Below are 26,029 nucleotides of genomic sequence, written 5' to 3'. Positions count from 1 at the left end.
TAACTTTGTGCCTGTTAAAGAAAATGAGAAAATGAAGGAGAACAAATATATATTTATATAGTTTTTGGTAGTAATCTTTTTATTTCTGGTTCTCTTGTTTAGTTCCTGTGGATTCAGGATAGCATCTAATGTTATGTATTACCAATAACCTTCATTGTATTGTTATTGTCATATATATTACATTTCAATGTGTTATAGGCCCAAGAAAACAATTATTTATGTATTGTTTTGTACACTTGCTTTTTAAGTCAGTTAAGAAATATGCATGTATATTGTCTTTTATAATCACCTTTACTGAATGTCTTTTTTTGGGAGGAGTGTGACTTTGAATTACTGTCTGTGATCACATGCTTTCAGTCTGATGACCTTCCTTTAGTGTTTGTTGTAAGGTGGGCCTTTTAGTAACAAATACTTTCGGTTTTCTTTCTGTTCTAATGTTTAATTCCCTGCCATTGTGGTTGGAGACTATACTTTATATGATTTTTAAATCCTTTAAATTTTATTGAGCCTTGTTTTATTGGCCTAGAATATGTTTGATCTTGGAGAATGTTCTATGTATACATAAAAAGAATGTGCATTATGCTTTTGTTGAGTGGAATATTCTGTAGTTATATTGCAGGTCTAGTTGGTTTATACTGTTGTTCAAGTCTTCTGTTTTCCTGTTGATCTTCTGACTAGTTGTTTTGTTCATTCCTGAAATTTGTTTTTTAAAATTTCCAACTATTATCATTGATTTCTCTATTTCTCCTTTCAATTATGTTAGCTTTTGCCTAATACAATTTTGAACTTTGTTAATAGGCACCTATATCTTTGCAATTTTTATGGATTTCTGATAGATTATCCTTTTATCATTATAAAATATTCCTTTTTATTTCTAGTTTTTTCCTGAAGTCTATATAGTCTGAGATTAATATGGTCACTCCAGCTCTGCTGTGGTTACTGTTTATATGATGTATATTTTCTATCCTCTTAATTTCAACCTATGTATCTCTGAATATAAAATGTGTCTCCTGTATACTTCATATATTAATAATTGGGTTTTGTGTTTTCTTATCCTGTCTTAACAATCTGTGCTTTTGGTTGAATTTACATTTAATGTTATTTCACTTTTATTTTTTAATGTTATTTTACTTTTTAACTTTTTATTGTGGTAACATATATAGAACTCAAAATTACCCATTTTAACCATTTTTAAGTAAAGCTAATTACTATTTATTACATTCACAACATTGTTCTACCACCACCAATTTCTATTACCCCTACTTTTTCATCTTTTCATCACCTCAAACAAATTTTTTTAAAAATTTCTCTCCCCTTCCCCGTCCCCCCCCCCCGGTTGTCTGCCCTCTGTGGCCATTCACTCTGTGTTCTTCTGTGACTGCTTCTATCCTTATCAGTGGCACCAGGAATCTGTTTCTTTTTTTTTTTTTTTTTTTTTTGCATCATCTTGTGTGTCAGCTCTCCATGTGTGCGGTGCCATTTTTGGGCAGGCTGTACTTTCTTTCACGCTGGGCGGCTCTCCTTACGGGGCTGCACTCCTGGTGCTTAGGGCTCCCCTATGTGGGGGACACCCCTGTGTGGCAGGGCACCCCTTGCACACATCAACACTGCACATGGGCCAGCTCCACACGGGTCAAGGAGGCCCGGGGTTTGAACCACGGATCTCCCAATGATAGGCGGACGCCCTATCCATTGGGCCAAGTCCACTTCCCTCAAACAGAATTTTTACACACTTTAAATAATAACTCCCTCACCCTGACTGGAGGTCAGCCTCCAAAACCTATAATGTACTATCTATCCATCTCTAAGAAATATGCTTGTTCTAGAGATTTAATTTAAGCAAGACCATACAATATTTTTCTGTATATGTGTGTGTGTGTGCATGCACACACCTGGCTTATTTCACACAACGTCATGTTTTCAAGGTTCATCCATGTAGCATCAGAACATCATTGTTTTTTATGACTGAATAGTATTCCATTGTGTAAATATATTCTACATCTTGCTTATCCATTCATCTGTTTTGGACACTTGGGTTTCTTCTACCTTTTGTCTATTGTGAATAATGCTGCTAAAATCATTGGTGTACGCCATCTCACTTTCTGTTTTTTATGTGTCTTGTGTCTTTCATTTTTCCTCTATTCCTTTACTGCTTTCTTTCACATTAAGTGAATATCTTTTAGGTTTAACATTAATTCCTTTGATGCTTTTTTTAAACTAATTTTTTAGTTACTTTCTTCATGGGTTTTTCTATAGTTTGCTGTATTTATCTCAACTTACGAGAATTATTTCAGATTTATATAACTGAATTCCAGGGAGATAGAGATACTTGACACCTATAAAGCTCTATTCTTTCTCCTCCATTTTGTTACTTTTGTTACTATACATACTACACTTATGTACTTACAAACTAAAAAATACATTGTTATGATGATTATGTTATAAAATTTAGTCTTTTCACATCATGCTAAGAGAAAAAAAAACATATGTATGAATTTATAGATATCATTATATTAAATTTATCAGGTTTGATTTTCTCCATTTATTCCTGTGGAATGGACTTACCATCTTATGTCATTTCCTTATGAAATACAGCCTTCTACTATACACATCCATTGTGCTGTTATCGTAAAATATATTTTATTTCTATATGTTATAGTCTTAACATTATGCTTACATATATTGCTTATGCAGTTGCTTCTTAAATCAGTTAAGGGAAGAAAGGGAAAAAAAATACGCAATTTTACTGTCTTTCAAATTGCCTACATAATTACATTTGCCAGAGTTCTTTGTTTGTTATGTGTATGTGTTTATATTTGATTTATTGTCTTGTATAACTTGCTTTCTGCACTGAAAACTTTTAGTATTTCCTGTAATGTTGGTTTACTAGCAACAAATTCTGACAACTTTTATTATCTGTGGATGTCTTTATTTTGCCTTCATTTTTAAAATACATTTTTCATGATATAAGATTCTTTGTTGACAGTATTTTTTTCCTTTGAGCAACCTGAATATGTTTTCCTTCTGCCTTCTGAACTCCCTTATTTCAGCTGAGAAGTGAGATGTGAATTTTAATGTAGTTCCATTATGATGAGTCATTTCTCTCTTCCAATTTTCAAGATATTTATTTTAACATTTTAATTTTGATGTCTCTGTATGGATCTCTTTATATCCTAATTAGAGTTAGTTGAGTCTCTTGGATTTGTAGATCAGTGTTTTCCATCAAATTTGGGAAGTTTTCAGTCAATAGGTCTTGTATGATCTGTTCCATTTTCTTCTTTTTTCTCTCTGTTCTTTCGACTGCATAATTTCTGTTGGTCATTGAATTCACTGATTCTTTATTCTGTCAATTTAAATCTATTGTTGAGCTCCTCTAGTGAATTTTCTTTTTGTTTATTGTATTTTTTAATTACAAAATTTCATTTGAATTAAAAAAACAATACCTCTTTATTGTTATTCTCTCTCTTTTTTTTTAGAAATTGTACTTTACCTTCATTTACTTCTTTAAGTGTGATTTCCTTTAATTCTCTGAACATATAATAACTTCCTAGAATTTTTGGCTATGTCTGACTTTTGGGCTCATTTCTAGGGAGTTAAGGATCATACTTTTATGTTTCCTTACAGGCCTAAAAATTTTTTTTTTGAAAATAGTACTGTTTAGACATTATAGCATCCTGGATACTGATGTCTCCCCCCACCTAGGCTTCTTCTCGTTTTTTGTATATTTTAGTGACTTGACTGAACTATTTCAATTATCTATTTTCTTGCTAGTGTGTTCCCTCTGATTTTGTTCCTTCAGGGGTTCATGATTAAGTATATACACAGCACCCTGGAATAACAGTGTGTTAAGCAGAGCTTTTTTTGAGTCTTTCCCTGTTTTGTTAAGGTTCTACTTGACATTTCTCTATTATTATCATACCCAGCTGTTAGCCTCCCCTCAGTTTTGGCTTATTGCTCTATTGTTTTTAACAATTTCCTGGAGTGTAAATTGCTCCACAGTCTAATCCAATTAAAATCAGCCTCTTTTGGAGGGTTTGTTTTTGAGTCTAATATTTGAGGCTTGTTCTGACCCCAGGAGGTCTCTTCTAAGGCATCTCTTCCCCTGATTATTTTTGTTAATATTACAGCTCATTGAAGGTTTCGCTTGTTAATACCCTGGAGCTACCAGCGTCTTCTTAATTGCTTGGTCCCCAGACTCTCCATTGTTTTTGATAGCATCCTTGAGCTTGAACTTAACATCCTCAGTTCCAAATCTTTAGCAAGAATTTCTGAACTTTTAAAAATCTTTCCTTTCTCTCTGGGAAAAACCATGGCAGAACTACTTTGGAGTGAGGAATGGGGACATTGTCACTTTTCTTAAAATTTTACTCTTGCTTTATGAGCAGATTGCTGGGAGGATGTGAACCCCTGGTGTTCTTGGCTTGTCTTTCCTGTTGCGGAATCTGTGTCCTTTAAGTGAGCAAGGGTAAGGGCAATAGGGACCCTGTATTCTTGGCTTATTCCTGCCAAAAGTAGAACTGTTTCCCCATGAGAGTGTGATAAGTACCATTTCCCTATAAGCATGTAATGTGTGAAGGAAGGTAACCCTAGCCCTCTTAGCAGATCTCCCCTAGAATAGAGAACTTTTGTAGCATAGAGATGGAGGGGCATGAGAAATGCTGGTGACTTGTCCTTCCAAGGAATATACTGTTGGCACTAGACAAGAATCTGGGAGGTGGAAAGAGCCCTGTAATATTGCCTGGACCTGCCAAGAATAGACCTTCCTTTAGGATGGGGATAAGTTTGAGCGAGTGGGTCTTGGCTAAAATGTGACATACTCTAATTGTACTTACCAAGCTCTAGTAGTTTTTCCTTGCTTAATGTTTCTCCATTTGCTTTTTCACTTTTTGCCCTTAAGATAATTTTCAGAGACTTTGGATGGTTGTTTTGCTTTATTTTGTTTAAATTTTCACCATTTATGGTTGTAATTAGTGTCTGAGGAGTTCCCCATGCTGCCATTCCTGAAGTGTCTCTCTTCTGCTTGGAATTTTTACTTCACCCTAAAATCTCATTTCTTTCAGATGCTGATGGTTTAAGATGAGTCTTCTCCATTTTTATCTTTTCCATTGGTTTTAGACCAGGTGGGCAAATCTTACTTGTTCTTTTCAAAATTTCATTATGTTAGAGTTAGCCCCATCATGCTGACTTCTAAAGATCTTTTGGGAATCAGATTTTGTACATGTACTGAGTCAGGTAAATTTACTAGTTTAGTCAGTAAGTCATCAATTATTTCATCCAAGTAATTAATGAAAATGTTGATCAGAACAAGGACAAGGAGAATGTTGTCTTTCTATGTCCTTGAGACTGTCCTTTCAACAATTCTTAACAAGCCACACATTTTAAATGGATATTTGAGATAATTGCCTCTCTACCTTTTTTTCATGCCTCCTTCTCCAGGTAGACCCGATTTCTTCCATTAGTTCCCAATTGCCATTTTCCTTCTATCTCCACAGTTTTCAGTCTTTTCATTTTAATCCTATCTGTTGTTTCTCCCTACCCAAAGATCTCTTTCCCTCATTTACTCCTTCTCTTCCCTTTCTTTGGACCCTGTGTTTTATAAGAGTCTTGTTTTCTTCTTCATATTAACTTATCTGTACATTTGTTTTCATCTCTTGAACAGTAAAATCTTTGAGGACAACGACAAAGTTTTTCTTTTCTATTCCCTACTGGGCAGGATTGAATTGAAGTACTCTTTTGGGAAATACTCTTTGGAATTTTAGTAGGGAATCTGGAGAATAAGGAGAAATAGCAAATCATTCTTTCATTCTTTCTGTCAAGAAATTTTTAATATCTACAATTTATGAAGCATTATGTTATGCATTGGGAAAAAAGATAAAATACAAGGGATCCTTGTTATCTGAGTTTTCCTTATGCAAATATCTGAATTCACAAGGTTATATAGAAAAGCAAATAATCATAATGAATAAAAATTTTATTAATAATATGACAAATTATAAAATGTTTCCCAGTGTTTCTCCCTACTTAAGTTACTACCTATAACATTTATTTCGTCAACTATTTTTACTGATTTGCAAGTGTTTACAACCCCCAATAACATGGTGCAAATCAGTTCCAAAATAAAATGATAATTCTTAGAAAAGGAGCAACATTTCCAGAAATATGTGAATCTTCCTTGATAAATGTGGTGCATTTATTAGGTACATTCTATTATTTTACAATCCATAAAGAAAATCCTGACAATTATTGAACTTTCAAAAGAGAATTATTTGAATGTGAATATGCTAGCTACATTTTTTTGAAAAACACCAAAGATCTTGAATATATTTTGCAAAGAACACTGACTATTTTAAAAAAAAGTCATGCTATTTTTAAATTTTCTCAGAAAATCTATACAAACGTCATTTCAAGTTGATTTATTCTCAGTTTATAATTACAGTTAGTTCATATTTGTAATTACACATTAAAGGGATAAAGATGTATTAGATTACTTGGATTTCATGGTTCATATTATTACATACCAGTCAAATCTTGGCAATATTTGGAATTAAAACATTGTATGTAGCACTCTTTTGAAGCAGCTATGTGGCACTTTATTGAATTCTATTGTTATTTTAAGTGCTAGTTATATATATATATATATATATATTTTTTTTTTTTTTTTTTAATTTATCTATTTATTTAATTTCCCCGCCTCCCCTGGTTGTCTGTTCTCGGTGTCTATTTGCTGCGTCTTGTTTCTTTGTCCGATTCTGTTGTCGTCAGCGGCACGGGAAGTGTGGGTGGCGCCATTCCTGGGCAGGCTGCACTTTCTTTTCAGGCTGGGCGGCTCTCCTTACGGGTGCACTCCCTGCGCGTGGGGCTCCCCTACGCGGGGGACACCCTTGCGTGGCATGGCACTCCTTGCGCGCATCAGCACTGCGCATGGGCCAGCTCCACACGGGTCAAGGAGGCCTGGGGTTTGAACCGCGGACCTCCCATGTGTAGACGGACGCCCTAACCACTGGGCCAAGTCTGTTTCCCAGTGCTAGTTATATATTACTAGTTCTCCAACTTTTCGGTCTCATGACTTCATTACTCTTAATTATTGAAGCCTCCAGAACTTTTTGTTTATGTGGGTTATGTCTATTGGATTTGCTATATTAAAAATTATAAGTATTTATTAATTCCCTTACAGTGTCAATAAATTCATTCCATGTTAAGTAATATAATTTTATGAAAAAGAGCTATGTATTTCAAAACAAAAAAATAGTGAAAATTTTGGCATTGTTTTGCAAATCTCTAATGTCAGGTTTACAAGAGAGGATATTTGAAAAACCTTTTCAAGTGAGTATGGATATTATCTTTTGCTATTATGCCAAAGCTAGACCGTAGGTAATTTCTTTGAGGTAAGTAACTGCTGAATTGGAAGCCATATTAAAGATCTTGACATACAGTGTTACTTTAAAAGCCATTGGTCAAGAGAATTCCATTTCTCAGAAAATGGAGTATACATACTTTTCTTTATAACTCTTTATAACCTTTAAACTCTTCCTAAATACAACTACAAATACAAATACGACTAAAAACCCTGAATATTATATGTAAAACATAAGAAAACTGAAAGATGGAGAGAAGAACATAGACCATCTAGGAACCTTGGGTCAGTCTGCCAAATGTCTATACAGCAAACAACAGAGCTGCAAAATAGGTGAAATAGAAACTAACAGAATTGAAAGGAGAGATAAAAAACAAATCACAATTGGAGTTGGACACTTCAATACCCTGTTCTGAAAAATTGATAGAAGAACTAGACAGAAACTCAGGACGATAAAAAAGAACTCAACAACACAATGGAAAGTATCAAATTGGCAACAACAGAATAAACCCAACCCAAGCAGAGTGTGCATTCCTTTCCAGTGCCCATGAACAGACACCTAGATAGACAGTAGTCTGAACCATAATCCAATCCTGAGCAAAATAAAAATACTGAAATCATGCAGTGTATGTTCTCCAAACAAAATGAAATCAATATAAAAATGAGTAATGAAAAGATAACAGGGAATTCTCCGAATACGGGGAAACTAATCATTACACTTCTAAATCATCTCTTCCAAAAATTAGAAGAGAGCAAACACTTTCCAACTGATTTTATGAAGCTGATATTACCCTTATACCATCTCAGACAGATAAAAACAAAAAGAGAATAATAACAGCCCAATAGTCCTCATGAATAGAGGCTTCAAAATCCTTTACAAGATATTAACAAGTAGAATTCGACTGTATATACACAATTAAACACATCACTAAGTGGGTTATATTCCAGGATTTCAAAGCTGTTTCAATATTTAAAAATCAGTCAGTGTGATTCATCTTATTAACAGATTAAAGAAAAACAACCACATGATCATACCAATTGCTGCAGAAAAGGCATTTGGCAAAATGAACACATATTCACTTAAAAAAAAACATTAACACTAGTAATAGAGTGGAATTTCCTCCATTTGATTAAAAACATGTAAAAAATTTTTAAAAATTACAGCTAGCACCATACCTAATGGTGAAAGACAATATGATTTCCTTCTAAGATCAGGACCAGGGCAAGGATGTCTGCTGTAATCATGTGTATTCAACATCATGTTGGAAGTTCTAGCCATTGCAACAAGACAAGAAAAGGAATTAAAAGGCATACAGATCAGAAATGAAGATGACATAATTTTCTACATAGAAACTCCCAAGAAATCTACAAAAACTGTCTAGAACTAAGAACTGAGTTCAGCAAGATCACAGGATATAAGATTAACATATAAAAATGATTTGTATTTCTATAAGCTAATACTGAATTTGTGAACACTGTAATTAAAAATACCATACCATTTACATTTGCCCAAAAGTAAAAAGAAAAAAATACTTAGGTATAAGTCTGAAAAAAAAAACAAAGCATGTACAGGAATTTTATGTTGAAAAATTCTACAAAATAATAAATCAGAAGACTCCACACAGTAAAGATAACAGTTTTTCCCAAATTGATAACACAAGTTTTAACATATTTCCTACCAAAATTCCAGAAAGAGATTTTTGTATATATAGAAAAGATTGTTCTAACATTTTTATGAAAAGTGTAAGGGCATAGAATAGGCCAAATTTTTTTTAAAGAGAGTTTTTTTTTTTTTTTTTTTGCAGTACTGGGGCCTGGTATGAACCCAGGATCTAATATATGGAAAGCCAGCACTCAACAAATGAGCTACACCAGTTACCCCAAGTTGGTTTTTTCATTTGTTTGTTTGTTGTTTGTCTTGTTTTTAGGAGGTACCAAGAATCAAACCGAGGACCTCGTATGTAGGAAGTAGGCGCTCAATCACTTGAGCTACATCTGCTTCCCTTGAAGATTTTACTTTGAGTAATCACTCTTCTCAGTTTCAGGGTTTATTATATAGATACAGTAATCAGTATTGTATGGCATTGGCAGGGTGACAAACACATAGATCAATGGAAAACAATAGAGGACCCAGAAATAGAACCACCCAAATATGCCCAGGTGATTTTTGACAAAGGCACAAAAACAATTCATTGAAGGAAAGGTAGTCTTTTAGACAAATAGAACAAGTGGACATCCATAGGCAAAAAATAATGAATGTCTGCCTCAGTCTTATACCTTAAGCAAAAATTCACTAAAAATGAATCACAGACCTAAATGTAAAGCTATAAAGCTTTTAGAAAAAAAAATAGGAGAAAAGCTTTGAGATAGAGGACTTGGTGAAGAATTCATAGATTTGACACAAAAACAGGCATAAAATGAAAAATGACAAATTATCAAAATTCAAGTTTTACTGTGTGAAGGACCCTGTTGGAGGGCAACAAAACAAGCTACAGAATGGGAAAAATTATTTTCATATTACATATCCAACACTGGACTAGTATATAGAATATAGAAAGAACTCTGAAAAGACATATGACTTAGCAATTGTATTCTAGGGCATTTATGCCCTCCACCGCAAAAGAAAACCTGTACATATTATTGTTAAAACCCAACTCCTAAAGGGCGTGAGTTGGTGAGGTCATGAAACCAAACAACATACCTGACATTTAGTCAATCATAAGCTTTATTGGGACTTACAGACAGGAGAGATCTTTTGATTGCAGCTGGTCAAAGAATAAATGAAATTAGCACACCATAAAAAGTTGAGAAAATGAGGTTGATATATAATGGGTTTCAGAACAAGAACATTCCATAGGGTGTGAGAACAGAGTTCCTGCTGGCATCATGTGAAGTATACATATGGGGTGTGGTGATGTTTTTACTATGCTCATAGGAAGGACATTTACCAAGGATGTTTACTGCATTGGGAAAATTATAGTTTACCACATTATCTATGCATTCTCTTCCCTCTGGGCAGGGTTGTTAACCTTTAACTTGTATCTAGGTCATACAGGTGGCTAAGTGCCTAGGTCCCCAAAATTATGTTTATGGCAGTTTTCTTCATAATTGCCAAAGACTAGAAGCAACCCAGTATCATTCATAAGTGAATGTTAAACTGTGGTACATCCATATCATGGAATATAACTCAGCAATAAAAAGAGACAAACTATTGATAAACTCAGTCATCTAAATGGATCTCCAATTATGCTGAATGATAAAAGCAAATCCAAAAAGATTACACACTATATGATTCCTTTTATATGACATTTTTAAAATGATAAAATTATTGAAATGAAGTACAGATTTAATACTTGTTAGGGTTTAATGAGGATGTGGGGGCAGGATGGAGGTGAGTCTGACTATAAATGGGCAGTATTCAGGATCTTTGAGGTAATAGAAATGCTCTGTGTCTTAACTGTATTAGTGATAATATTACGGTTGTGATATTGTATTATCATTTTCCAAAATGTTACCATTATGGGAAGCTGCGTTAAGGATCCACAGGATCTCTGTTTTATTTCTTTGAGCCCCATGTTTATCTATAATTATCTAAATAAAAAGTCTCATATTTTTATTGCCCTTTTTCTTTGAGTGATCTTCCTGCATTTTTTTGGTCATTTGGAAAATACTGCTTCACTTAATTTATGCAGATCTTCATATTTGAGCATATTTACAATATATAATATATAATACCAAAAATTCACATTTACTAATTTTTTCTTGTAACATCAATGATCTCTTTAGAAAAATCTTTAGGTATTGGGAAGGTATCAAATGTATAGTGACAGATACAAGTTTATTAAATATTTGCTTTTATTTTAGGACTTTTTAAGTGAAACTGCCCTTTTTTTAAAAGGTGGGGTGTATGGCAGTGAAGAATACTATCAGTATTTGTAAGGTTTGAGGGCTCTATCTTGTTTCATGCTAGGCACAGCAATTTTACCCACCATTGCATATCTTATTAGAGTGAAAAAAGCAATAATATCTTCTTGATATTATGAAAGTTATGAAAGTTGTTTTGACCTTTGGACCCTCTAATAGGGTTTTAGGGAACCCCAGGGAGTCCTTGAAAACATTTTTTGAGGAAGTAATTTAAATTTTGCTATTGAAATGGGTTAAATTTCTGTTTTTCTCTCATGATGCTATGAAATTCCTTTGGTTTTTCTTAAAAGAATGTGTGAATTTGTTATCACACAAACTAAATTAACCATGAATAAGTATATTTCTCATTGGAATGATGTTTAACTTTTTTTTATTATTTGAGAGTAACTTCATGTAATGATTTGATATGTTGATTAATAAATAGAAAATTTATCCTAATATTTTATATCTGGATATGTATACTTTACTCTTATTTTTTGTTTCTTATGGGAATCCACATCTCTACCTTACCCTTTGTGTACTACTATATCTTGCTGAATACTGAAACATTTTTTAGTCTTCCTAAATGGAAGTTGAAGAGAATTGTTACTAGTTATCTGACACAATATTATTAATTACAAATTTTGTCAAGTGATATTTGCATGACAACTATATAACTTAGTGTTTATGATTTTCCTTAATTATATAGCATGGCCTATAATTATGACTTTACAGTATCATTACATTTTTTGAAATTCTTTAAGAATCCTTTCTAAGCATGCCGATTGAAAATGGATAATTTGTTATCACTTGAAATTGTGGGTATTTCTGATGTATAAGGATGTTCATTACTAAAAGTACACAATATAATGTGTACCCAAGTGTACAGTCATGGCATCAGGAGCAAATAGGGAAAATTGGAGATACTGGTATAGTTGCTGTTTTAGTTTGATAAGAGTTGCCAAGGCAATATACCTGAAATGGGTAAGCCTTTATAATGGGGATTTGTTAGTTTAAAAGCGTACAGTTTCGAGGCCAAGAAAAATGTCCAAACCAAGGCATCATCAGGTGATGCTTTCTCCCCAAGCTGCAACTGTGGGCAGTCAGGCACATGGCAATCTGCTTGTCTTTGTCTTCTCGATGTTCTGTTGTTTTCAGATTCTGGCCGCTCCTCCTTTGACTTTCTCTCTCCTCAGTTCAGTTGATTTCAGCCTCTTGTTCTGCGACTTTCTCTCTCAGCTTTTGGGTCTTTTTTCTCTGTCTCTGAGCCTCCCTCTCTCAGTATTTATCCCATTTATAAAGGACTCCAGTAAGAAGATTAAGACCCATCTTAGGGAAGCGGATGTGGCTCAAGTGATCAGGCTTCTGCTTAGCATATGGGAGGACCCGGTTTTGATCCCTGTGGCCTCCTGCTGAAAAAGAAGAAGAGAACGTGTGCCTGTACGGCAGGCAAGCCAGTGCCCACATGGTGAGCCGAGTGCTCACGTGAGTGCCAGGCGGGAAACCAGTGCCCGTACAAGTGAGTCACGCAGCAAGATGATGATGCAATAAAAGACAGATGAAAGGGAGAGTCAAGGTGAAGCACAGCAGAAACCAGGATCTGAGGTGGTGCAGCTGACAGGGAACCTCTTTCCACATCAGAGGTCCCTAGGATCGAATCCTGGTGAATCCTAGAGGAGAAAAAATGAGAAGAGAAATAGATACAGAAGATCACACAGCAAGTGGACACAGAAAGCAAAAACAGCAGGGCAGAGGGAGGGAAAGAGAAAGGGGAAAATAGGTAAATAAATCTTAAAAAAAAAATAAAAGACCCACCCTGGGTCCTACCCTATTCAAATAATCAAATGAAAGGCCCTTAACCGAAGTGATTTAATCACGAGGTCACACCTACAATTGGTTCACACCCATAGGAATGGCTTAGTTTATGATCTTCTGGAGTCTACCCAGTTTCAAACCATCACAGTTGCGTTATCTGGATTCTTTCTATGTCATTTGACCTTTCATTCTTAGACATTGGAGAGACACTGACTGTATTAGACTTACGGTCTAGAATAAGGGTTGGCAAACTTTGAGCATATATGCACTAATATCTGTTTTTATAAACAAAGTTTTATTGGAACATAACCTTGCTCATTTTTTCATGAATTGTCTATGGCTGCTTTCACTCTTTTACAGCAGAGTTGTGTAGTTGTGAGAGAGACCATATGTCCCTCAAAGATTTATAGTCTGGAACTTTACAGAATAAGTTTGCTAACCATGGCTTAGACAAGAAACCATTGTGGACTGGACTAAGAATATAAGAATCATTAGATAGCTATTGTAATCTATAGTATTTCATCACTTCAGGGTGATGAAAAGAGTAAGGTTTGACCCAGGGCCCTTCTCTTCCCCTACTCCTTGGGTTCCTCTCCTCCTCCTTTTGTGCTCTTCTCTTCTTCCTCTCTTCAGGCTCTTCTCCTCCTTCCTCTCCCTGGGTTCGTCTTGGTCTCCTCCTTCCACCTTGCTCTGCTCCTTTTGGTCTCCCCTTCTTTGGGCTTCTGTCTTCCACTCCTGGATGGCATCCTTGCTCCCAGGCCCTCCTCACTACCTGTTTGTGAATGAGATGCTAGTTTTTCAATGGAGCCATGGGAGGGCTCCATGGGTCTCAGAGTGGCTGCATCATTCATTGACAGTGTGCTGGAAGGGGATACTTTCTCCTTGCTCCCTCCCTGTGTTGCTGCTACCTTTGAGGAGGAAAAAACTTAATATTGTTAAGCAGTACTATATTTTGGTAGTCAAACTAAGTTAGGTTTATTTAACTTGCTGCAGCAACAGAAGATGTATACCAGAGGAACTCACTGTGGGAATATCTTGGTAAAAGGGAGTCACTAGGAATTGACAGGATTTACATTTGTACTTAAATGCGGTCTCCCTGTACTCAATATCCTGTACTCAAGTAGTCTGCTGGGCTCCCTCTGGGTTCCTCCTCTTGCGACAGCCACCTGGAAACTCTCAAGCCTTTAAAGTAGGGGTATAGCTCACCCATTTGCTTCCTATCTCCTAGGGATTGATGACCTTTACTTCTTGAGTTCCAATGTTTAAAAATGTTAGTTTTATATATTTTGTCTGACTTCTTATTTTAGGTAATTGAGTAAATCCAATCTCTGTTCTTTTGTCTTGGTCAGATGTGGAAGTTCTAGTGTTTTGTTTTGTTTTAAATATTGCAGGCTGTGTGATGTATAGGTATACAAAAAGTTAACATGATAGGACTTATTTGGAACACATGAAAGGCTACAAAGCTTAAATGACAGGAAAAAAAGTAATATTAAAATATAGCCATAAATAATTTAAAAAAAACGAATTTCAGGAAACTCTTGATTTGTTGAAAGAAATGCATTTTAGCTCTTTTACAAAATGTCACTGATTATCAGTTAACTATAAGCTCCTTGAGAGGTTTATCTACTAATTTAAGGAACACCCTGTATATTTCCTTGTAAGTATTGTATGCTCAATAAATAATGCTAAAGAAATGTTTCTAGGATCAGAGACCTGGCATTTCTCAGTAGAATTTCTAACGTGTATCCCTTCCATGAACGTAGAGCCATTTTCAGGTGAGATCAGAACTAATGCTTATTTAAATAAACCTAATAAATTATATAATTTTAGATTACAAGTGCTAATTTTCACTTACTCTTTAAGTCTATTCCTTATTTTAGTCTCTCGTGTTATTGTAAGTCTACTGATTATCTATTTTGTCTCTCTTTAAATCAGGGGTTCTTAACCTTTTTTGTTTCACAGACCCCTTTGCCAGTTGGGTGAAAACCATGAACCCCTTACTAAGTTCACACTGTACTTTACATTATTTAATAAATATACCCACATCTACACATCCCCACAAGAATAATGTTTTTTGAAAATTTCAATTCAGGCCCCTGGTTAAGAACTCCTACTCTAAATATTCATTCATTTACTCATTGAGTAAAAAACTGAGCACTTTAGAGATCAAATACTAACATGATCTCTTGGAACATATAGACTAATCGAGAAGGCATATATTAGTCAAATAATCACTCTGATTTCTCTGTAAGTGCAGACCAAGGCAACTATACCAGAACTTGGGATAAATTTTTTTAAGACTGAAAAAGTGTATAAATTCTCATGCAGAAAACATACAAAGTTTAGAATGTATTTTGTATGGAAATTATCAAACGTAACATAGCACCATCATTTTAACAACAAATAATATGTTTTTAAGAAAGATGAAGCAATATTAAATAATACTTAAGTAGCCAGATGCATGTTTTGAGTTGTTTTGATAGTATGTTATTAAATATTAGTTACTTAATCAGTCTTACCTGGTTATTATACAAATCTCATTCTCTCCATCATTCTACCAAATTTTAGTAAAGGTAACAACCATCTAACTGGTCCGTCGTCCCCCCCTCTCTTTTTTTTTAAACCCTTAAGGGTAGATTGTATATTTTTGATAGTATATATATTTTGACAGTTTTATGGATACCTAATCAAATATTAGTACCTCAGGAAATAGAGCAGATATTTTTGTATATTATGTGTTTTGATCAAATGCAGACTGCATACAAACCCTAAAATATACTATATAATTTAATTAACAGTATGAAAGCAGTCTTTCCTCATAGGCAACCAAATGTTTGACCACATAAAATTATGTATGTAGTTAAGTTATATCACGTATATAAATTAATTATGCAATGAGAAATTGAAAGCTATTATTTTTATTATAATTATTCCAAACCTAATATCCTCTTTCTAACTGGTTTTCAGTCCCCAAACCTAGGAAATATTCTTGTTTTTTTGGTCCCTTTCATACCCTGCAGTCCCATGTCTAGTCTGTTAACCAGATCCTGTCATCTCTACCACCAAAATATTATCAAATGTCTATTTCATTTCTTCTGCCACCACTCTGGTTCAAGTCAAAATCATCTTTAACTTACACATTGCAGTATTTCTAAATATCTCTATTTCTACTCCTGCCATCTTCTATTTTCTGTACATCAGCCAGAGAAATTTTTTATAAAAGGAAATCAGATCACAACATTTCTTTTCTTAAAAGCTTTTAGTGGCTTTCTGTAACAATCAGAATAAAATCCAATCTATTAGGGATGGACTACTAGATCCTGTGTAATTAGTTCTTGACTATCTTTTCCATTCTCATTTACCAGTTTTCCTCTCACTTCATACAGGCTCATCTGGCTTCTATTTCTGTTGTAAGAACAGACCAAGCCCTTTTCTCTATTGTTCCCTTTCACTGATTGCAGTCCTCTGCCTAAATGCTTTTCTTTAACTCTTTACATGGCTTGCTGATGGATGTTAACTCAAGTCACCTCCTCATAGAGGCCTTCTTAAATAGCCTTGCCTAAAGTAAACTCTTCCTATAATTTTATATCATTAGCCTAAAGTTATCCTATTAATTTATTTGTTTCCTTATTTAATTTTTATCTCCCTGGGCTCTATGAGGGCTGTGACATCATTTTGTTTACCTTTGTTTTCCCAGAGCTAGAAAAAAATCTGATAATTAGGTACTCAGTAAATATATTTATCAATTGGATAGTTGGCTGATTTTCCTAGTAAAATCTGAACTAGAATGCAAGATCATAAACACAGCAAACAGTAACATAGTGTCCAGATAAATTAATAAAATTGATAATTGATGCTTTATGAAAATTATAATCCATATTGACTATGTAAATCAGTGAACATTTTGGATTAGTTGTAAATACAGAACTTTAATTTTCCAAGAGATAAAGTAAAAGGTAAGATTGATAAACATTCACAAGACCTAAAGTTACAATTCAACTCAACAAATTTTTAAATTCAGTATTGAAATTCAGTATTTACTATGTTCAGCATTGTGTTAGGCAAGCTGTCTAGACTAGTTAAATCTTTTCTATATGCTCTCTAAATGCTGCAGGTGATTAGGGAGGAAGACTGATTCAGAAATTGGGCAAAATTTTTTTATCAGTCTTTTCCAAAATCCATGAAAATCAACTTGTTTTAATATTCTTTTTCTTTTCATTCTTTTTTTTTCCTCCCCTCTTATGACCCCTGATTTTCTTTCCTCCCCCAGGCACTCTTCCTCCCCTTCTCTTAGAAAAGAGAGGAACCTGAGGTGAATCATCCACACCCCCCAGATTGATGGGTTCCAGAAATTCTATATATGAAGTGCTTATGGACAGAATCTGTTTGGAAGTAGTGCAAGTGGGTTCTGGATGGAGAAAATGGGATGATTCCAGAAAGTGGCAGAAGTTTAGAAATGGGGATGGGAAAGCATTGAGAACAAATTGATTAGAATGTACAAAGTTCTGTGGACTGTGTGACTTCAGAGATACTGCCACTGCACTGTAAGCTGATTCCCAACATTGAGGGATGGGTGTTTGAGGCATCTATGACCCAGCATTCTGAAAAAGCTTTGCTGCACACAGACTCTTGGTAGAGTGGACATAGGTTCTCATTTCACCCAATGCACTTATTCTCCTCTTCCCAGCAGGAATAATGATATGGGTCTTCACTTCAGGCTAGCCTTATTGGTAAGATAGAGCAGTTTGAAAAGGAAAAATCCCTTATCAAATATATAGTCCCTTCTATTATACCCTTAAGTGATAATAATTAGAGATCCATTTAGATCAAATTTAGCTGCAGCCTGTTTTTGTACATAAAGTTTTATTGGACATAGCCATGGCTATTCACTTTACATATGGCTGCTTTTGGCTACAATGGCTGAGTTGAATAGTTGCAACAGAGACTGTATGGTCCACAAAGCCTAAAACATGTACTATCTGGCCCTTTACAGAAAAAGCTTGTTGACTCCTGATTTAGCATGACAAACACTCTTGGGAAGATAAGGTGAAGGAGAAGATATCAACCCTCCCATTTAGTGAAATTTAATAGGAAAACAATCTTATGAAAGAAAGGTAAGTTTTGATGGAGATGTAAAAGCAGGGTGGGAATGATGGGATGTGTGGGAGTATGCAGGAAACTTTGTGGAATGAAACCTGACAGTAAAATGAATTAGGAAGTGTTCCCTCCTCTTGAGTTCTTTGGAAGAGATTAAGAAGAGTTGGTATTGATTCTTCTTTACATGTTTGGTAGAATTCACCAGGGAAGCCATCTGATCCTAGATTTGCTTTTGATGGGAGGTTTTTGATAATTGATTCAATCACTGTATTTGTTATAGTTTTGTTGAGGTTTTCTATTTCTTCTTGAGTGAAATTTGTGCATTTGTAAGAATTTTTCCATTTTGTCTAGATTATCTAACTTGTTAGTGTTTGTCGTATTCTATTTTAATCCTTTTACTTTTGTAAGGTCAGTAGTGGTATCACCATTTTTATATCTGATTTTAGTTATTTGTGGCTTTTTTATTTTTGTCAGTCTCACAAAAATTCTGCCAGTTGTATTGATTATTTCAGTTGTTCTTCTATTTATCTCCACTCTAATCTTATTTCCTTCCTTCTGCTAAGTTTGGGTTTATTTTGCTCTACCTTTTCTAGATCCTCAAGATATGAACTTAGGTTATTGATTTGAAATCGTTCTTCATTTTTAATATACACATTCATAGCTATAAATTTCCCTCTAAGCACTGACTTCACTGTGTCCCATAAGTTTTGGTTGGTTGTATCTTTGTTTTCATTATTTCTAAATATTTTCTAATTCCCCTTTTAGTTTCTTCTTTAACCCATTGGTTGCTTAAAAGTGTGATTTTTAGTTTCCACATATTTGAAAATTTTCTTTTTTTGCTTCTGTTAACTGATTTCTGGCCTTGCTCCATTGTTGTTAGAGAAATTACTTTGTGTGATTTCAGTATTTTAAAATTAATTGGGACTTCTTTTGTGCCTAACATTTGTTTTATCCTGAGAATGAGTCATATGCACTTGAAAAGAATGTGTGTTCTGTTGTTATTGGAAGTTTTCTTTGTGTCTATTAGATCTAGTTAATATATAGTGGTGTTTGTGTAATCTATTTCCTTTTGCCTAGATATTCTGTCCAGTATTGCAAATGGTATTTTGAAATGTTCAACTATTACTGTAGAACTGTTTCTCCCTTCAATTTTGTCAATGTTTGCTTCATGTATTTTGGGACCATGTTGTTAGGTATAAATATAATTGTTAACTCTTCTTGTTGAATTGGCCCTTTTATCAATATATAATGTCCTTTTCTGTCTCTTGCGATAGTTTAGACCTAAAGTATATTTTGTCTGATATTAGTGTAGCCACCTTAGTTCTCTGTTTGTTATTATTTGCATGAATTTTTCCCCATCTTTTAACTTTTAACCATTTGTATTTTTGGACCTCAGATGGGTTGCTTCTAAACCATATAGAGTTGAGTCTTGTTTATTTATCCATTTTGCCGGGCTCTTACTTTTGATTGGTGAGTTTATTTACATTTAAGGTAATTACTTGTAAGGCAAGACTTACTCCTGTCATTTTTATGAATTGATTTCTGTAAGTTTTACACTTTTTTTTTGTTCTTTCCTTCTATTACTACCTTCCTTTTATAATGAGCCATTTTGAATCACTTTTCATCTCCTTTTGTGTAGATTTTTAAAAGATGTTTTCTCTATGATTACCATGGGGATTATATTTAACATCCTAAATCTATTACAATTTAATTTTTTTGATACCAGCTTGACTTTAAAAGTCTACACATACTCTGTTTCTATGGTCCCATGTCCCTTTCTTTTATGTTTTTCTTACCACAAATTACATCTTTGCATTGTGTGCTCAGTAAGAAAGCTTTATGTTTGTTTTTATAAGCAATTGATATTTAAGTGATATATAAAATAAAAGACAGCATTACTAATGAAAAATGTAAGAATACTGGCATTTATATTTACCCATATAGTTACCTACACTGGAGGTCTTTTTTTCTTTTTATAAGCTTCAAGTTCTATCTAGTTTCCTTTCCTTTCAATATGAAGGACTCCTTTCAGCATTTACTGGAAGGCAGATTTCACTGTAATGAACTCCCTCAGCTTTTGTTTGTCCAGAAATGTCTTAATTTCTCCTTCACTTTTAAAGTACAGCTTTGACAGATAAGTTATTCTTAGATAACAATTTTTTTTTCCTTCCAGCATTTTAATATGTCCCCCCCAACATCTTGAAAAGGAAGAAGGAAGTTGGAGGACTCATATTTCCTGACTGTAAAACATATTACAAAGCTACACTGGTCAAAACAGCATGGTACTGGCATAAAGATAGACATACTGATCAATGGAATCAAATAGAAAGTTCAGAAATAGACCCTTGCATCTATATTTGATTGGTTTTTGACATGGCTGCCAAGTTCTCTCAACTGGGACAGAACTGTCTCTTCAACAAATGGTGCTGGAAAAACTGGATATCCATATACAAAAGAATAAAAGAGGACCTCTGTCTTAGACCCTGTATGAAAATTAACTCAAAATGGATCAAAGACCTAAAAAGAAGAACCAGGCCCTTAATACTCCTAGAAGAAAATGTAGGGAAGCATCTTCAAGATCTTATTGTAGGTGGTGGGTTCTTAGAACTTACACCAAAAGCATGAACAACGAAAGAAAAAAAATAGATCAAGGGGACTTCCTCAAAATGAATACTTGTGTGCTTTAAAGGACTTTGTCAAGAAGTGAAAAGGCAGCCTACTCAGTGGAAGAAAATACTTGGAAACCGTATATCTGATAATGGTTTACTATACAGAATATATAAAGAAATCCTACAACTCTGCAATAAGAAGACAAAAACCTAATTAAGAAATGGGCAAAAGATGACATTTTTCCAAAGAGTAAATACAATGGCTAAAAAACACATGAAAAGATGCTCAGTGCCACTAACTATTAGGGTAATGCAAATCAAAACTACAATGAGATATCATTTCACACCTACTAGACTGGCCACTATTAATAAAAGAGTAAACTATAATTGTTGGAGAGGATGTGGAGAAAAAAGAATACTTATTCACTGCTGATGGAAGTGTAGAATGGTACAGCTGCTCTGGAAGACAGTTTAATCCTCAGGAAGCTAAGTATAGAACTACCATATGAGCTGGCAATCCCTCTACTAAGTATAAACTCAGAACTGAAAGCAGGGATGTGGACAGACATTTGCACATGGTTTTTCATAGAGGCCTTATCCACAATTGCCGAAAGATGTGTTCATCCCATGTGTCCATCAACCTATAAATGGATAAACAAAATGTGGTATATACATATGATGGAAGATTATTCATCTGTAAGAAGAAATGAAGTCATGTTGCATGTGACAATGTGGATGAACCTTGAGGAAATTATGTTGAGTGAAATAAGCCAGATGAAAAAGGACAAATATTGTATGATCTCATTAATATGAACTAACTATAATGAGCAAATCCTGGAGTCAATATCTAGAATATAGTTTATCAGGAGATAGAATGACAGAGTAGAGAATAGGGAGCTGATGCTGAATTTGTGGAGAATGTTTAATAAAGGTTGATTGTAATTGTTTGGAAATGGATGGAGGTGATCATCGCACGTTATTTTGATGTAATTGTCAGTACTGAGTTATGTGAGTGATTGTGGTTGTAAAGGGAAGTTGAGGGTCAGTTATGTCACTATAGAACAAATGCTACAGGATGAAAATGGAAGTGTATAATATTGTGAACCCTGTGGTAGAATCCTTCCATGAACTAGAACAAATGTACGTCACTATTACCAAATGTTAATAATGAGGTGGTATCTGGGAAAAAAATACACCTAATGCAAACTATGGGCTATATTTAACAGTAATATTTTAATATTCTTTCATCATGTTAAACAATTGTAGCACACCAATTCTTAGTGTTAGTAATAGGGGTATAGGGTATAGTGTTTCTAAAATTCATTTTGGAGATGAATGCACAACTCTGCAATTCTGAGAGCCATTGATTGTATACTCTGTGGAAAAAAGACCTCCTGCTGACTCCTGAACTCCATGGTTTCTACTAAGAAATGAGATGTTAATATTAGGTATTCTATATATGTGACACATCACATCTCTGTTGGGGTTTTTAAGATTCTATCTTTATCATTGCCATTTGACAGTTTAATTATAATGCTTCTCAGTACAGATCTGTTTGGGTTCATCCAGTTTGGTGTTTGTTGAGCATCTTGGATTTGTATGTTTGTACCTTTTATTAGATTTGGGAAGTTTCAGTCATTATTTCTTCAAGTATTTTTTTCATTTTTTATGGCCTTTTATCTCAATTCTCTTTCCAGGGCTCCTATATTGCATGTATTGATACAGTTGAAAGTGTCTATGAGTTCCTTGAACTCTTCTTTTTTTTTTCGATTCATTTTTTTCCTGCACTTTAGACTAGACAATATCAGTTCTCCTATCTTCAAGTTTAATTGTCTTTCTTCTGACTTCTCCAATCTGCTGGTGAACCTTTCTGTTCAATTTCTTGTTTCAGTTACTGCCCTTTCAGCTCCAAGTTTTTCATTTGGTTTTTCTCTATAATTTCTATCTCATTATTGAAATTCTCATTTTGTTCATAGTTTGTTTTCCTTTGGTTCTTTGTTCATGTTTTCCTTTAGTTTGTTTATCCTATTGAAGAGAGTTAATGTAAAATATTTGATTAGTAATTCCAGAGACTGTATTTCCTCTGGATTATTTCCATAAAAGTAATTTTTTTTCCCTGAGACTCTGCTAAAGTTTACTGTCTTATGGTATATTTTGTAAGTTTTTGTTGCAAATTGGACAAGAGTATCCACCTACCATATGGAGAGTCCAAGGGTTTGATACCCAAGGGCCTCCTGACCTGGTGAGCTGTCCCACATGCAGTGCTGCCATGCACAAGTAGTGCCATGCCATGCAGGGGTGTCCCCTGCATAGGGGTGCCCCATGCACAAGGAGCGTGCCCTGCAAGGAGAACTGCTCCACGCAAAAGAAGTGCAGCCTGCCCCAGGAGTGGCCCTGCAAATACGGAGAGATGACGCAGCAAGGTGACGCAACAAAAAAGTGACACTGTTTCTGGTGCCGCATGACAAGAATGCAAGCAGACACAGAAGAATATACAGCAAATGGACACAGAGAGCAGACAATGGGGGGAGGGGAGAGAAGTAAAATAAATATTTTTAAAAGAAGAAATCTTTTTTAAAAAAAGCTCATCAAAAAAAGTTAACAGGGAAACATGTGGAAGAAATTGTCACTATAAACGATAACAGGTCTTACAGTAATGAAAGATACAATGAAAAAATTTTATTATTAATTTTAATTTTATTTTATTTGTTATTTTTAATTACTTTCTTACCATTTTTATTTATTTTTTGGCTTTGTTTTTAGGGAGGTTTTAGATTGCAAAAGAGTCATAACTTTGGCAGGGGAGGATCACTGCTGCACAGGTTGTTGGTGTTGGTGATGGGGGAATGTATGGGGAGGGGTGTGCCTGGGGCATGCCTCTATGGCATGTGAATATTGTTCAGGTGGTTATGGAGCATTGCCTTGGTGGGTGAAAATCCACACAATAACTGAAAGAATATTGAACTCCCATCCTAGGAAGTCCTGCTACATTCTCTTATAAAGCAGCAAGGCTCTCCTGAGTACATGGGTACTGCCTATCAAAGGAGGACAGACCATTACATCATACCCTTGCTATTGATGGTTGTACTTAGGAATCTTTTCTAGTGAAATTGAAACTTAGCCTAGTATTATATATTGCCTAAGAGTTACCTCCTGAAAGCCTCCTCCTTGCTCAAACGTGGCCTCTCTCTAAGCCATATTCAGAATATAAACACACTATTTTCCCCCTGGCATGGGATATGACTCCTGGGGATGAGCCTCCCTGCCACCAAGGGATTATTACCAAGCACCAGTTAGTGATAAATCTGGAAAAAGACCTTGACCAAAAGGGGAAAGTATTAAATACAAACAAGTTTTTATGGCTAAGAGATTTCAAAGAGAGTCAGATTTAATTCCAGAAGTTACGCTTACACATATCTCAGCAGGATCTCATTGACTGCCACAGTAAGCAGTGCCTCAAACAGCGTCGATCCTGAGGTCTCTAAAGATATGTAGACACTATAGGCAAGGCAGACAATCTCAGGAATTTGGCACTCTTTCAGTGGGCCTGACTTTGGAATATATGCTCCACAGTGTAACATTATGATTTCTCTACACATGGCTCTTCTGCCCCTTTTGTTTGAACCTATAATTAGCACTTTGCTTGTTACATATATGTCCCAGTGACTTAAATCTTTGGTCTGTTCATATGCCAGTTGAGCCCTGAATCTCAGTAGAGTTGCAATACCTACTTACTGGTTCATTGGACTCACCCAGGACAACTAATAAAAGGGTGATGATGGACAGCCCCCATCCCAGGAAGTGGACAGTGTCTACAACTTCTAGCAATACAGTTCCATCCATCTGCCCCATGGGATCTAAGCCCTCTCTCAATCCGACACAGGGTGAGCATCACCATCCCAAAATCTAAAGATTGAGAAATGAACAAACATAAGGGGGAAAACAACTATGCACTAAAATAGACTTATGATTATTCTAGCAATGGAAGAACTTGTACCATTGATATAAAGGCACTGGTCACCAGAGGTTCTGAGGGAAGGGAGAGGGAAGATAGGTACAACATGGGGGCATTTTGGGGACATTGGAATTGTCCTACATGACGTTGCAATGGCAGATACAGGGCACTATACATTTTGTCAAAACCTATAAAACCGTGCAGGGCAAAGTTTATAATGTAAGCTATAGTCCTTGGTTATTATAGTGCTTCAATATGTGTTCATCAATTGTAACAAATTTACCTCACTAATGAAAGATGTTATTAATGTGGAAAAGTGTGGGAGGGGGTGAGATGATGTATATGGGAATTCCCTATATTTTTTATGTAAATTTAGCTAATTTAAAGCTTCTTTAAAAAAAATTTAAAAAAAAAAAAGAAAATCTCATAAGAAGTTTTAACCATAAAATGACATTAGAATGAAATTTTCAATTCAAATTCACATCACCTGAACTGTAGAAAAAACCTTCATTTCATTCAGTTTAGGGTAGTCAGTTTTTGATAGTGTTCCTGGAACCCGGCAGAAAAAAATATGCATATTCTCTGGTAACTATACCTTTGTCCAAATACCACGGAATATTTCCCAGTGAATGTGAAAGGCACAAGGAAACAAGATATTTTGAATAAGAATTAAGAGAAACACTAGACCACTGAAACAATACTGTGTAGCCATTAGATACTAGAATTAATGGATATGCAGTATAAAAAAACTATGCTTATTTACTAAGTTAAAATAAAACTAGAAGACAAAAGATAGCTGGAAAATATTTGTAGGGGATAAGGAATTTTAAAAGTGACTTATAAAACTTGAGGAAAACCAGTCCTATTGAAGAAAATAATATTAATCTAAATTAAAAACCAAGTGGACTTATATAATGATCAGCAGGTGCAATTGAAGACAGAATTAGTAAAATGCAAAATAGGTTGAAGGAAATTACCCAATGCATCACAGAGAGATAGTTATTGAAAATGTGAAAGAGAGGTTAAGAAATTTTATTATTTTATCAGGTCGTTTTATGTATTTATGATGTATCTCACAAAACACTTAAAAATAAATGATTTAATGTGCTCATTCTTCTATAGAGTTTTTTATACAAAGATCACAATGGAAAAAATATTTTCAACAAGTGGAAGATGATCAGAGAAGTTATAGTTCATCCATTAAGAGGAAAATAAAGCAGCCATTACAAATAATGTTTTTGATAAATATTTAGTTTCAGGAGGGAAATATTTACTCTAAAAGTGTTGTGTATATAG

The 26,029-nt window shown here is 34.7% G+C and overlaps 1 protein-coding gene across 22 annotated transcripts in view; it reads left to right on the top strand.

Moving 5' to 3' along the window:
- GPHN (gephyrin) overlaps window positions 1–26,029 on the top strand; it is an 801,248-nt gene that overhangs the window by 217,317 nt on the left and 557,902 nt on the right. For 5 of the 22 annotated variants that reach the window (XM_071213867.1, XM_071213866.1, XM_071213865.1 and 2 more), the window contains one exon: window positions 18,066–18,186. The exons of the other annotated variants lie outside the window; for them this stretch is intronic. In XM_071213867.1, the coding sequence (XP_071069968.1) occupies window positions 18,176–18,186 (11 nt within the window). In that variant the 5' untranslated portion in view covers window positions 18,066–18,175. The remainder of the gene's footprint in view (window positions 1–18,065; window positions 18,187–26,029) is intronic. 22 annotated transcript variants of the gene reach the window in all.

This window comes from Dasypus novemcinctus, chromosome 3, assembly GCF_030445035.2.
Source record: "Dasypus novemcinctus isolate mDasNov1 chromosome 3, mDasNov1.1.hap2, whole genome shotgun sequence".
NCBI classification, from domain to species: domain Eukaryota; kingdom Metazoa; phylum Chordata; class Mammalia; order Cingulata; family Dasypodidae; genus Dasypus; species Dasypus novemcinctus.
Note: the sequence above shows the minus strand (reverse complement) of the source record. Positions and strands in the feature narration are given on the sequence as shown.